At 45.4% G+C, this 15706-nt stretch overlaps 1 protein-coding gene across 2 annotated transcripts in view; it reads left to right on the top strand.

Moving 5' to 3' along the window:
• The first annotated feature begins 360 nt into the window (after positions 1-360).
• The window catches only part of KIAA1217 (KIAA1217 ortholog), a 632840-nt gene continuing 617494 nt past the window's right edge, over positions 361-15706 (top strand). For both annotated transcript variants that reach the window (XM_083189268.1, XM_083189269.1), the window contains exon 1: positions 361-2527. In XM_083189268.1, the coding sequence (XP_083045394.1) occupies positions 2455-2527 (73 nt within the window). In that variant the 5' untranslated portion in view covers positions 361-2454. The remainder of the gene's footprint in view (positions 2528-15706) is intronic.

Below are 15706 nucleotides of genomic sequence, written 5' to 3'. Positions count from 1 at the left end.
TAGCCACCAATCACAGCCTGTTTACTATTTTTTAGAAGATGCAAAATAAAAATTAGAATATGATCATATACACTGGACAAGAATGAATTAGGTGAGACCGGGATAGTTATAGTATAGTCCTTGAGAATTGTTTAATGTGTGTCCAGGCTTCTATGGTGGTTTCCTGTTCTTCAGATTATTCCTCCTAGCAGGATTGTCCCAACTTTTTAAATCAGAGAAGTAGTATAGTGACATGTTCCACTGCCCGTGCCTGCTGCACTTTCCAGGAGGAGGGGGATGTAGTGCAGCACGCCTCTGCCACCTTGTGTGCCACCCTGCCACTGTGACTGCCACCTTGTGTCCGAGCCTGCCATTGCCACCCTGTCACTGCACCGTCAGTGGCACCTGTCACTGCCACCCTGTTACTGCCACCCTGCTGGGAGCATGTGGGCACAGGGATGACGTAATGCCTGCAGACAGGGAAGGGGCGCAGAGCCCCGGCAGGGGGCTGTAAGTGGCAGACTGATCCCGTCCATCTCCCGGGGAGGGCACGGGCGGGCTGGCTGCTGGAGGCGCCGTCACACCTCCTCCAGTCTCCAGGTGAAGTGAAAGTCGTTGCGGTGAGAGAGAGAGGAGGGAACCGCCGCCGCCGCCGCCGCAGTCCTGCCAGGCACAGAGAGCCGCCGCTCCGGCATCAGCAGCAGCCCACACAGCCGGAGCACAGAGCGACCGTGCCGGGGAGCAGAGGCTGCCTGTCTGCCGGTCCCATCACTCACTCAGCGGCCCCACCTACCGGGGACTTACCGCCCCCTCCCGTTTCTCATACACCGGGGACTGGCCACTGGCTGCAAGGACTGACCTCAGTGTGCAGGGACCTCACCCTACAGGCACTGTGACTGGCCACTGGCTGCAAGGGACTGACCTCACCCATCTGGCACTGGCTGCAGGGACTGACCTCAGTGTGTAGTGACATCACTCATCGGGCACTGGATGCAGGGACTGACCTCAGTGTGCAGTGACATCACCCATTAGGCACTGATCCTGGCTGCAGGGACTGACCTCACCCATCTGGCACTGGTTGCAGGGACTGACCTCAGTGTGTAGTGACATCACTCATCGGGCACTGGATGCAGGGACTGACCTCAGTGTGCAGTGACATCACCCATTAGGCACTGATCACTGACTGCAGGATCCCAGACACCTCTCTCTGCAAGTACTCAGCCACCAGGGGCTGCAAGTATACTGCCACCTGGGGCTGACCTCTTCAAGCAAGTCCCCAGTCACCAAGGACTGTCTCCAGTCTACAAGTCCCCAGCCATCAGGAGCTGCATGGGCTGACCTCCTCCTACATGTATCCAGCCACCTGGGGCTGACCTCTCCTTTCAAGAACCCAGCTCCCAAGGACTGACCTCTCTATCCAAGATCTTAGATTCCAAGGGGCTGAGCCTTTTCTGCAAGTCACATCAGCCACCAAGGACTACCCTCAGTGTGCATGGAGCTCCCACACCAGGTACATACTTAGCTCACCCACTAGGGTCTGGCCTAAGACTGTAAATACCGTCTGTCTAGGACTGACCTCTCTCTCTGCAAGTCCATAGCAACTAAGGAGTGACCTGTGTGCAAAGGGGTCCCGCTCCAGGAACTGACACATTCGGTCGGGCCTAAAACTGCAAGTACCCAATCACCTGCAAGTACCCAGAAATCAAGAGTCTGACCTCAGTGTGTAAGGAGCTCACACAGCAGGGACAGGCCTCTGTGTACAAGGACTGGCTTCATCTCACCTACCAGGGTCTCGCCTCAGACTACAATTGCCAACCACCAGTGGTTGACCTCTCTGCAAGTACCCAGAAATCAAATGCAAAGGGGTCCCGCTCCAGGAACTGACACATTAGGTCGGGCCTAAAACTGCAAGTACCCAATCACCTGGGACTGACCTCTCTGCAAGTACCCAGAAATCAAGAGTCTGACCTCAGTGTGTAAGGAGCTCACACAACAGGAGATTGACCCTAAGTCAGGGGCTTTAACTGAGTCTGCAAGAGAGCTCACTTGGGGACTGGTTTCTGACCTCAGCCTACTAGAGAGTTAACCTACCAATGACTGGTATCTGCTTGTAGGTATTACCATCCCATAGATAAAAACGTCAGTCCCCACATAGCATAAAAACCAAGTCGAAATTTGAAGAAAACTCCCCAGACAAGGATTCAATTAAGCCTACAAGGAACCCAGGAAAGACAGCTTTTAACCAGTCTGTAGGTGTATTACACATAAATTTATCTTCCAAAGAGCTTAGAAAACACAGACATCAACCAGTTTGTGGATTACACTTAAACTTAGCTTTCAAGAAGTCTGGTCTCACTTTCCAATTTTCTGCACACACCCCAAAGATACAGTAGTAAACTGACTTAAGAAAGTAACTTAAGCCCGCAAGGAGAGCATCTCCACCAGAGAACTGACATCTGAAAGATACACCCTGGGATGGCTACACACAGGGTCCAAATCTTCGACGTATCCCCAGGGATTCAAAGAACAGGGAGCCTCAAATTGACCAGTAAGTGTCCTGTCTAATCTAACTCCAGCACTAATGTTTTCTTGAAACTGGAGGTTTTCTGTTTAACCTGACATATTCTTAACAGTTAAGTTTGAACTGATTGAGGTGTGTCTAGGTAACCCATTAATGGTAGCACTTTAAATTTGTTTTTCTCTATTTCTATTTTCTCTTTTCCTCAATAACATTGTGAATGACAGGAGACATAGATCTCGTCTACTCGGTTCTATTGACTTGCTTGAAAGTACTCAACTCTAAAGTGCATGTCCTTTGGATATTCAATTATAAAGTCTACCGTGTGTCTATTGGAGATTGCATTGTCTTTAATCCCCCTGGTGCACGTATTTCCCAGATTGTGGCTGGAGTGCCTATTGCTTATCTAGATATTTCATGTCGAATTTCCTTACCTAGATTTGAGATTGAAAGAAGGACATTTATAATCTTGATGCCAATCGTCCGGACTATAAATCTTCATTTGTTATAGACTTCGCCGGAATACTGCATCTAATGCGTTAATTCCAGACAAATCTTATAAAGAACGTTGTTTTTCTTAGCTAAGGCAATTGGTAGTGGCATTTCATTATTACTTATTAGTTATTTTTGAGCTGGTTGGTTTCCAAGGAAGATATTGAGAATTTCATCGAATGATTTATATTTAAATGTCCTTCTATGTATATAAATGTATTATTTATAGAAAGGTGTATCAGAACTATTTAGCATGCTTATGCATTGTTATGTTTTTGTCATGAATTCTGTTAGAGTTGTACCATTCAGAGTTTGTGCATACAGATTGTGTTGGGAGTCATATCAGTTGCAGACAGTCTACAGGTGTCTCTGTTGCTATAGCTGTATTGAAAGTGATTTTTGCTACTTGGAACAACAAGAGCATTTTTTTGGTTTTCAGACATTGTGTTCATACTTATAGAAGAGAATTATACCAAAATATTACTTATATGCACTGAATTTTGCTCCATTAAAATTTGCAGTTGTGTTTTAAATATATGCTGTATGTATTTCTCTAGAGTTGTCGTTGTGACTCTATATGATTTCCAGAAAGTAAAAAAATAAGAAACACTATTAAAAGTACAAGCTGCTCTTTTATAATCATGTCAGCACAGACAAGATCACTAAAGCTGAGTGTACATGATACAATTTTCTGGCAGACCATCTGTCCAATCTGTCTGGTTGGGTGAAAATCTGGTAGTGTATGGGAGCAAATGACAGTCGACAATTTCATACCTCCCAACGTGACTCATTTCAGGAGGGACACAATGCTATGCTCCTGGACTTCCCTGGTAATGTATGATTGCCATCACCTGTGGTGAACAGGTTAATTAAGAAGAAAGATGTTTCACCACAGGTGATGGCAATAATAAACTAATGCTGCCCATACACTTATGCGATGGGATTCGATGTGACATTGAAGTACGATGTCCATCAAATGCCATTGCATTTTTGGGTGCAGCATGCCATCTGCCGATGGCACATCGGGTGCTGGAAGAGGACTGGCAGGGGGCAGCGGAGTAGTGTAGCGCTAGCAGTAGCGCTTGCAGGCGGCGGGAGTCAGAGGTGGCGGAAGATTTGTTTAAAACACTGGGCTGCCCTGTGATTGGCTGAGCTCTCCCAACCAATCACAGGGCAGCCCAGTGTTTTAAACAATTCTCCCGCCACCACTGACTCCCGCCGCCCGCAAGCGCAACTGCTAGCGCTACACTACTCCGCCGCCGCCTGATACGAGATGCAGGTACGCCGCCAGCGGTCCCTAGGGCCCCCTCTCCCCAAACCCCACACCGCTGAATGCGTCCCCTCCGCCCTCCACCCACAGATTGTATTCGAGCAATCGCATGTGGTTAAAAACAACATGCGACTGCTCCTACAATTCGATAGATATTATGTGCAGCACATAATATCTATCGACGCGACATTCGACGGCGTGCCCGCGCATGGCGTCGAAAAGTCCCTTAAAAATGCATACAATCATTCGATTTATCGGCCAGAATTGGTCGAAATCGAATGATTGTATACAATATCTCACAAGTGTAGCAGCATAAGAGGGAAGTCCAAAGGCAGAGCATTGTGTCCCTCCTGGAGAGGGTCATGTCGGGTCATGTTGCAATTTGCTCCATGACACTGAAAAAATGGTCAAAAACAGTTGTTGAGGCAAACTGGTTAAATCCAAGACTTAACCAATTTATCTGAACAACCATGTAATATTGACTGGTTGAACATGTGTCCGACCGCTGGAAGTTTCCCCTGTTCCTTTACAACGGGGGAATGTCTCCTCAACAGGGGTGGAGCACAGATATCACGGCCAATACACTGTGAGATATCTTGCAGGATATGCCTGGGTTATCAACAGGGTCAGAAACATACCTGACGGTCTGACAAGCATTTTATTTGACTTTTTATTTAATATTTCCATTCTACTCCCCAATATTAAGGAATCCTTATTTGCCTTCATGTATTACTGTACAGTATTACTGTACTTTGTAAGGCACTGCTGGCTCCTTATGGCACCATATAAATAAAGGATAATAATGAGTATTGTGTTGCCAGGACGCGGGTTTCCTACTCAGTGATCAGTAAGAAATAAATCGATGCAGTCTGTTTCGGACAGTTGCGCGCTACTGCACATGCGGTGACTCTACTGCACAACCTAGAAACCACAAACTGACGGATATTTGTGGGTATCCACCTGAAAACAGAGTTTTAAGGGGTATATCCTACAAATATCCTATATAATGAAAGGCTAATGCTGCTCCTCACTTCTATGGGGGGGGAATTCAAGTGTTGTGCACCCCAGGTGCCAGCTGGTGCAATTCCAGTTCATAGCCACCGGTTCATAGCCACCGATACTGACTTTACTGTTATATTGCTCTGTCAGTCATTTTGACGGGCTAATAACTAGTACCTAAATAAGTGTACCTGTATTTGGGAAGTATTACACATATTAGATCGTCTATCTAACTACAGTAGAATATCAATAATCAGAGCGGAATGGGGGAGTTGGTAGTTTGGAAAACTAGTTTATTTTGATAAACACACCCATGTCTCAAACTAGGGGGAAAATTCATTAACCTGCGGTGGATTACCAAAACAGGAGGTAGTCTGGGCTTTAACATCCGAGGCTTTTAAACTGCACTCCTGACTCCCCCTAAATGTCTTTTAAATGGGCATTTAGACAGGTTAACACCCAATGTTTTGGGTTATGGGTTATAGAGTCGACCCAATGAAGGTTGACATACATTAGTTTGACCACTGAAGGTCGACAGTCAAAAAGTTGACATGAGTTTTTCACATTTTTTTGGTCTGATTGTTGACATAGTTGACATGGACACCGTCTGTGCTCGGCATACTATTATATTCTCCCACTAGTGGATGGTAGGGTATGAAATACCGCCTGTCGGCACAAGTCACTCAAAAAAGCCGTGAAAAACTCATGTTGAACTTTTGACCATCGACCTTCCTATTGCGGACCTAATATTTATGTTGACTTTCCAACACTGTCGACATTAGCCATGTTGACCTTCAGTGGTCCACGTAATGTAGGGTCAACCTAGAGTCTGTATCCCGTATGTATTTCGTAACTTTTTTTTTGGTGTTTTTCCTATATCTATAGTAATGGCATTCGCATTAAGCTTGTAAAGGTCAGAAAGGTCTGTGAAGGTCACTGTGAAGGTCACTGTGAAGGTCACTGAAAAGGTCACTCAAAACATAATCAGTAAAAGTAACAGAGATCTTACCTGATTGGCCCAAAGTGTATGAAATAAAATGGCAGGACCCTCATCAGCAAGAATATCCCTGTACGATCTATAATGTTAAATAAATAAAAGCAATCATTTAATAGGTAACTGGTATTTTGTCTTTCTGGCTTCCCATTTTTTTTATCCTCGCTGCACCGCAAGAGATCGATTACCATTAGGACTAAAGGAATGAGCGAGAACATAGAGATTGGCACTTGAGATTTCAGGCCGACAGCTCCTGCTTGTTTGTAATTGTGTTTGGCTGGGGAGATGAATACTGCCCTCTCATTCCGTGCATAGCGTTCGCTGTGTACTGGCTGTCATCACATCTGAACATTGAACTGCAGAACATCATTATCCATGTTCTATCACATAATAATGATTTAATTATTGAACACAGCAGAGATTTGCACTCCTTTTTATGTTTCACGGAGCTCATGGCCTGTCAAGAAAAAAAAAAGAAAAAGAAAAATCCCGCTATCTGACGCTTGTTAAAAAGAGCACTTGAATTTTAAAGCGTTGGCTTGCGATCAGGATTATGACACTTTTTGTTGTCCTCTCTTTTCCATCCTCGTAATGGTTTAAAAATAACGAAGGCACAGGATATAACGTTATTTACTCAGTCTGCTCCCGAAGAAAAAATATAATTGGGCCCGTCTGTACTGTAAAACATCAGATGGATTTATTAGTGAGGGATATCAGATCTGTCAAATTAGGCCGCACAGCCCAGGCTTTGCTGTTTTTGATTGAAACCTGGCATTAGAAAATTGTTCAAGAAAATATAGACCAGTAGCATAACAATAATGGTCATTTACTAAGCTTACGAAGGTGGGCCCAGCGGGCAATTGATGTTTCCTTTAGCGTGCAACCAGCTTTTGTGCCCAGGTGGAAAGTCCATGTATTTGTGTGTGATTATAGCAGTGAACTCGGGTAATAAATGTGCTGATAGCTGACTGACAGTTGGTTGAATTGGGATATAGGCATTCCTGTGCACTCTGTATTGGGTCCATGTAAAAGCACAAGATTTGGGGACGTGTGATATTGAGCACCAAACGTTGTGGGGGAGATTATAACGTTTTATGTATGGAGCATTCCCTCTCTGTAAAAAGATTGGACAGTACGTATTCTTGTGGGTTGGGCCTATATTTTCATCTAGTTATAAGCCCGTTATAAGCGTTTCGCTGCTGGGTGCAGCTTTTTTTCACCTTGAAAAAGCTGCACCCAGCAGCGAAACGCGTTGGAACAGGCAACCAGCCACTCCACCCCTCACACTGCTGCTCCAGACATCACCCACCACTTTTGAGAAATTCCACTTGATAGCCAAAACGGAGAACCAGACCACAACTGATCTTTCCTGTGACACCGGAGTATGGTACCACCAATTTGAAGGCAAGCCACCTCTCTAAAGTACCAACCCTGGTCACCCAGTGGATCACCTACAGCTTCAGATATTCCAACCGGGAGGAACGCCACCCCCACCAATTGTTTGGAGGAAGCTCTGCAAGGGACACCACACTAAACAGTCCGGAGGAACATTCCACCATCCATTTCTCCCCCTTCTATTATCAATTGTGGACTCATATCAAGGTGATGTTACAATAACTGGAAGCAGCCTTTTCAAATCCACCTGTTATTCCCAATTATTTTATATATTTAAATTCTTGCTAATTTTAGAGTGTTATTTGTATAAATTAAAATATTTTTACTTTTACTATTAACCTTGTTCTGCCATCAATCTAGCGCAATCCACATTCCATTTTTTTGTCCACTTCCCCAAGCCTGCTCTGCCTAAAGGCCCATATACAGTACACTGGGCGAGTTTGATCTGAAAGCAGCTTAGTTTTACCGTTCGAGCTGCTTTCAGCTCAAAAGCCGCCCAGTGTATATTACCTGGTGATATTACCAGCAGATAAGCGACAAGGTGGACGGCTATACAAAAAATCCTGCTATGGAAATCTGTCCATCCCCGCAAAAATCGATTGGATGGACGAAAATCGCTCAGTGTGTATGTGATTTCCAGCTCAGCGATTTTCCCATTCATCGTGCATATAAACTAGGCAAAAACGACCAGTGTGCATGCACCTTCTGGGTTCAAACCTTCAGTCATACTCAGTGGCGTAAGTTCGTCCCAGTTGCCCGGAGGCTAGATGTATATTGGTGCCCCCCCATATACACACACACAATCTTATATAAAATATATATAAAATGTATCTTATGAAATATAGATCTATATATCTATATATAGATAAATAGAGAGAGAGAGAGAACATATATTTCAGAACTCAGCCACAGATGCTATATTAATGGCTTTCAATTAATGAATTTAAACTCACTGGGGAAGAGAGGTGCCCCCTTGGGAGCAGGAGCCCGGCGGCAGATAACTCCATTGCCTCCCAGAGTTCTGCCTCTGGTCATACTTATCTGCCCCCTTGGCAGACACATCTAGTGATGGGCAGAGGGGTAAAATGCCTAGGCCTAACACAGTGCACATGTGTACGTTTTAAAGTGAAGTCCAACCAACTATACCAACTTACTCCACAAACTTCTGCACTCAAAAACCTGGGAGCCTTTCTGCATAGCAAGGTGCACATTGTGACTTCACGGGGCTTTACATTTCACATTGGACACATTGTGCTTCATAAAGGTGTTCAATGTTTTTTTTTTTTTAAATGGTTATGTAATACTCCCGTATCAAAAACTTGTTTTTTTTTAAACATTTTGGATTTTTTTATTTTTTCATACTTACCAAGTCCCCCAATGTCCACGGTGGCCTTCAGGAGCTTCTTCAGCGGTCCCAGGAGTGCATTGCATGGGTGCGTGGGCATGCCGGCGACGCCATCGGCGTGCCTGCAAACTCATGCAATGCACACCTGGGTCCGCTGAAGAAGATCCTAGAGGACGCCAGGGGACGCCGTCGGACCATCGGGGGGGACTAGGTAAGTATGTTTAAAAAAAATTTAAAAATCCCAAAACCGTAAAAATCCCTTATCCGGAATGCTCGTGGTTCCGAGCATTTCGGATAAGGGATACTCAGCCTGTAAGTCTTTGGGTGTGTTGACACTTATGACATTAATGGATATAACAAATAAAAGGTGGTTTTGAAAAGGTTACACAGTATCAATAGAGACATCAATTACTGTCACCATTGGTTCAGTGGGCCAGTAACACAGTGACAGTAATATATATTGAACTAGACTGTTTTACTAATATGGGAAAGTATTACAGAGCACTGGGGACACTTAAAAAAGTGGAATTCACAATTTTGTCTTTTAAAGGGTACATAAATATTCCTCCAAGCCTTCTTTAAAGCTGCACCAACAACTAGCTTTTTATTAAGGTGCTAAGTTACAGTATTTGGGCCCTCTTGACCCATTTTTGATGCTTCGGATCGAAAAATCAGGTGAAAAGTGGCAAATCATATGTGTTTTGTCTCCGATTCTGATCCGTTGTGTGGACCTGTGCGCATCGGATCTGAGCCTTGGGGGTAAGTTGGGAGTTCTATTTAATATGGGAATCTATCTTTTATCTTCTAGAAGGTGCTAAATAAACAGGTAAATAAACAAACTCAATAAACAAGTAGAATCTTATTGGTCACCCATGGCAACATCCCAGGTTCAGTAGAACTCCCACCTTTAGTATATGTTCCCCTGAGAATGCAGGGTGTGCATTCAAGATTTATTGGGTCGTTTAGAAGCTTCACATTTCATATACCCTTCTACCAACATTGGTCAAGTTCCAAGCAAAAGCAACCCCGTTAATGACCTTTTGTGTGACCAAGATGTTTGTGTCAACAGTGGCACCAATAGATGGGAAATGCACATTGGTTCAGAAACTGTAGCTGGTAATTAACATATCATGATAGCCATAGAGTTTTGCCAACAGCTGCAGCAGTATCAGCTTCAGTAGAAATAACATTTTCCACATTTGAGTGTAGATGTATGAAGCAGTGATAATGGAGAAGTGAGCCAGAGGAGAATTGGCCCATGGCAACCAATCAGCTGCTCTGTATAATTTTATATTATGCAAATTATAGGTGTTACTTCAGTGCTGATTGGTTGCCATGAGCCACTTCTCCCCCCTTACCACTGCTTCGTACATCTGCCCCTTGGTTTGGTGCAGTCAGAACTGAGACACCGCCGGCTACTGACACAGCTGGGAAACGTGTTCTTTTTAAGGCATCAAACAAACCTAGGGGCCGATTCACACCTGTTTGTTAAGGTCCGAATTTTGCCACTTCCGCGATGCGCAAACCCCTGGAGCGAACGGGGGTGGAGACGGATTTTCACAGGGAGGGATGGGGGCATGCAGGGGCTGGAGCAGGGGAATGTCCAGCGTTTTATTGGTGTCCCCATAGAAATGCTGGACGTTTCCCTGCAGGCGCAGGTGTGGCGATGCCTGCTTGAGGCACATGACGTCAGCAGCCGCCTCGAATTCGGAGAACAGCGGGCATTAGAAAAGAGGCGGCCGAGAGAGGGGATATTCGTGCGGTGAGGGGGGGGGGGGACTCAACCAATCACAATCTACTTCTTATTTATTTTGCACCTTCTAGAAGATAATAGAAAGTAGTTGCCCATAGCAACATCCCATGTGAATTAGAACTCCCATCTTAGAAAATTTCCCTCGTTTTCTTTGTTTTCTTGATCATTTAAAAAAAAAATCCAATCTAAATCAAACCAATCTGATTTAAATAAAATAAATCAGATTGAATTTTTTTTAAATCAGATTTTTTTCACACCCATGAAAAGGTCAACATGAGATTTTCATGTTTTTTGGTGTCAATTTGTTGATTTCATCACATGCACCCCCAAATAAGTGTACCAAGCCCCCTCACTGCGCTCGTCACACTTTACAAGTATACAAAAGTTCCCCAAAATGTAAAATCTCATATTGACCTTTTCATCTGTCAATCATTTTCATGTCCACCTTTTGTTTGTGTCAATCATGTTATCTATGTAGACCTTGTCAATGTTGACAATACAGTGTCGACCGATCGACTTTCGACCTAGACACTGTCAACCTATCAACCAAGTACCGCGGCAAACAGCATTATTCCTGCTCTTTTTCTTTTACATCCCCAATGGGGTAATGTGTCAGTACTGTAGGAAATCCAATCACTAGTTTGATTTTATTTTAGCAGGAAAAATATACAATTTTTATAAAATAGAATATACGGTCTACGCGTTTATCAGATTTAAACATAAAACTTATATGCATGCAGGGCCGGACTGGGACCAAAAATCGTCTCTGGCATTTTTAGAGCACACAGGCCCACCTGCAGTAGGCGGGACCCTTGCGCGGCGATGGTGTGTGGCCTCATGGAAGGGAGGCGTGGCATCACAAAAAGGAGGCAATACACTGGCCATTACACATTATGGAACACACCGTTATGCCCATTCCACATAATACCACACACCGTTATGCCCATTCCACATTATGCTGCACACCATATTATGCCCATTACACATTAAGCGCACACCGTAATGCCCATTGCACAAAATTCTGCACATTGTGATGCCCATTACACAATATGCTGCACACAGTTAAGCCCCATAGACAAAAAAACAAGAGCAGGACACTTACTAGTCTTGCACTGTGGCACTGGCATTGCAGAACGGATCCGACTACAGTCACCACGTGACTGGCTCTGCCCGGCACTCTGCTTAAATAGAACCCCGTCGCCATGGCGCCCTGCTGTAGATTCTCCTGCCGCTGGAAATGATGTTTGATGAGTCTGTCCTGCCCCTCAGCTCCCCCCTCCTCAGGACTGTCACTGTAGTGGCGGCGGCGAGTCAGATGCGGCGGCGTCATGACGCTACGGCGCCATGATGATAAAATGGTAATGACGGCTGGGGTGTCGCAGACTGTGACGGCCAGGACTGGAGGCAGTGGGGCGGGCTCAGGAGCGGCCGCCGTTTTATGATGTCATGATGCTGCGGCGTCATGTTGTCAATATGCAAATGATGCGGCGGCCGTCACAGTGATGGACAGGGAGGCAGCGGGGCGGGCACAGGTGCCATATGACTGCAGCTAAAGTTCTGCACAAAATCGTCCCTCAAGGCCATCGGCCCTTCTGGCATTTGCCAGAACTGCCAGATGGCCAGTCCGGCCCTGTATGCATGTCTGTAATAGCTCAGCGTCAGACATTGTAATCCTTAAACACTGTCCTGTCAGGGCCATATTTGTTAGTGGAACTTTGTGTTCTTTATATAATGCCACCTACTCTTTTTATTGATTAAATGAGAGCCAGCCCCAGTAACAGTAGTTTATGTGTACTAATGCCTGGGGCCGCTGACATTACAGTAGCAAAGGAAATTTCCAATACAAATCAAGTATTTAACTATCCAGCAAACGTCTACTTATCTGCTGGCAGCGGCTGCAGCATAGAACAGGAAGTGTCACTGTGATAGGATCCAGCTTTCTGAACTTTATCAATAGCACTGATTGTACACAGTAGTGTATGTAGGGGTTAATCAAGCAGAGTCAACATTTATCAAGTACATTCTATAAAATAATAGCTGGGGACTAAGTGGTTGTTGCTGTGGGCAACGTCGCCACTGGTCTGCTTCTCCACTCTTTTCACTGCTTGACACATCAATACCCATGGCGGCATGGTGGGGAAACAAGATGCTGAATGGTGAACGGAACAAGAGGCAGAACAAGGGTATGACCACACAAACATGTCATCAATATCACTGGCATCGAGTTTAAGGGGGCGGGGCCACAATAATGTTATGCAGCGCAAATCAACTGAACGGACCCCTTTCAGAACGCTTGTGAAAAACTGCAGGGAAGGGCTATTTCCAGATGCAGGGGTTGTGGACGGGTGACATACCCCACCCAAATCTTACTATCTTTGCACTTGTTACATCTGTCCCACCTGCAGTGCAGTATAATTTACCCAGTTTTGCTTTACTTACAGAAGTATAAATTTGCTGATTACTGAGCTCGGAAACAGCGCCTGCTGGGCGAACGAACGCCTGTCACTCCTTCACAGGGCGAATGGCCATATTTGCATGCAAATGGAAACGAATGACCATCTAATGATTTTTCACCTGCACTTTATCTGGGCTGGAGATGACCAAACAGGGGGCCGGCACTGACATCAAAGGCCCATTGTCCCCCCTCGCCGAATATTCGCCGAAGGCGTTCCCACAGCTGCCCTGCACATGTGTATTTTTGCCAATCCACATGCACAGAGCCACACCATCGGTCCCCGGACCTAGTTCACGCTTGGCCGACGCAAGCTGAATCACCCCCATAATTCAGCGCCTGTATCAGGATCTGGTTATGGGCATAAGGACACTTTTCTCTGGACACTGACTTTAAATAATGTGGCTAAAACACCCGATAAAATAAAGTACAAATGTTGCTTTACGTACCTGCTGTTAAAACTATGTGCATTTTTGTAGTTTTGATTTCATGTCTAAAGGGTTTTCCCAAAGAAATCTTTGTTCTCATCGTTCCCTGCCACCTTTCAGTGCCTCATTTACTGTAAGAAATGGGAATGTTACTCGCTCTGTCACTCTCCCTGTATCCGTTTGATCACTGGTGACCCTTTTGCTGCCTGCTGATGAGTCATTTCTCGTGAGACCAAACTGCTCGCAACATGGCAAGGATAAAACAATATAATAAAACAATGCTCGAAGCTCTCAAAGCAAAAAAAACTATAACCATTGTATTGCTGGAGATTTCATTTGTATGCACTGTATATTTTTTATTTCTTTTTATAAACTGCTTTATTTTGTTTATTTTTTAGAATCAAATTTTTTTGGGGTGGCCAAACCGGTCCTTGAGCTCTACCAACGGTCCACATTTTCCAAATCACCTAGCAGGTGCACAGGTGTAGTCATTACTAACTGTCATTTTCAAACATGCTGCATTCATTCCTACTGTAGATCTACAGCAGGCATGTCCAAACTATGGCCCTCCAGCTGTTGTAAAACTACAAGTCCCATCATGCCTTGCCACAGTTTTGGTTCTAGGGAGTGCTAAAACTATAGCAAAGCATACTGGGATGTGTAGTTTGGAGGGCCATACCTGATCTACAGGTTGCCTGTAATACATGAGCTGTTGGTAGATCTTGTGGACAGGTTTGGCCGGTATCCGGACTGATCATAGACTGACTCATGATAGACAGTCATATAGTCGACCACTAATGGTCGACAGGCAAAAGGTCGACAGGGTCAACGTGTCGACACACAATAGGTCGACAGGGTCTAAAGGTCGACAGTCAAAAGATCGACAGGGTTTAAAGGTCAACAGGCAATAGGTCGACATGGTCAAAAGAGCGACATGGTCAAAAGGTCTACATGAAAAAGGTTGATATGCATTTTTTTACAAATTTTTCTGCCGACATGTGCCGACAGGTGGTATTTCATGCCTACCATCCACTAGGGCGTGGAAGGAGAATAAAATAGTGTGCCAAGCGCAGCGGGGCACCGAGCCCAAAGTATGGCGAGTGCAGTGAGCGATGCGAGGGGACGCGGTACACTTAGACACTGTCCATGTCAATCTATGTCGACATAGACACCCTAAAAACATTAAAAACTTATAAAAACGTATGTCGACTTTTTTTATGTCGACCTTTGACCATGTCAACCTTTTAACCATGTTGACCTTTTACCTGTCGACCTTTGGCGGCTCCCCCTCCCTTACCCGGCTGCGGGTGAGCGGGCTCTCCTCCTCCTCCCTGCACACGGAGGAGGATTTACAGTGCAGGGAGGAGGAGGTCACTGGTCCAGGCAGCATCGCTGTGCTGCCCAGACACAGGTGAGGAGGGTTGGCGGGGTCCGTGCGGGGCGGCAGGGGTCTGTTCAGGGCAGTGGTCAGTCGCTGTAGAAGCCCATAGGCTTCTATGGGGCATCGCCAGCTTTTGCTGGCGATGCCCCCTGTCGCGGTAACCCAGCAGTGCATCCACAATGCGGTAAAAGCCCCATTATCTGTGTTTTTTACCGCATTTTTTGTTTAGAGAATCCCACAGAAGCATAGGCGAATCTAGAAATATGGTAATGGGTGGTCCTAGAACATATGGTAAGATTTTGCGCGCTAGGGCAGGGCAGAAGGTAGAAAAATCAGGAGGTAGAAAATCACAGGTATTCCAGGCGGGCCATAATACTTTTTACCCCCACACAAAAATCACCAGCCACCAGGCAGCCAATTCCTCAGACATGAATCATGCCTGACAGGGCACTAGGGCAGGGCAGGAGGTAGAAAATCTCAGGTATTCCAGGCGGTCCGGCAGAATACCGGTGATACCTCCAAACACAAACATCACCACACCAGCCAGCCAATTCCTACCCTACTCCATTTGAAGAATAAGAAAGAGGGGTATGGGTGAAAACCGGACCAGGAGAAAACCCCCGGACCGCTGGACCGGACATCAAACTCTGCATTTTGTAGCTTGTAGCCTCCGGTCCGGGGGGTGTCCTGTCCGGGGGTG

The sequence above is a fragment of the Crinia signifera genome, chromosome 5 (assembly GCF_055691185.1).
Source record: "Crinia signifera chromosome 5, ASM5569118v1, whole genome shotgun sequence".
NCBI classification, from domain to species: Eukaryota; Metazoa; Chordata; class Amphibia; order Anura; family Myobatrachidae; genus Crinia; species Crinia signifera.
Note: the sequence above shows the minus strand (reverse complement) of the source record. Positions and strands in the feature narration are given on the sequence as shown.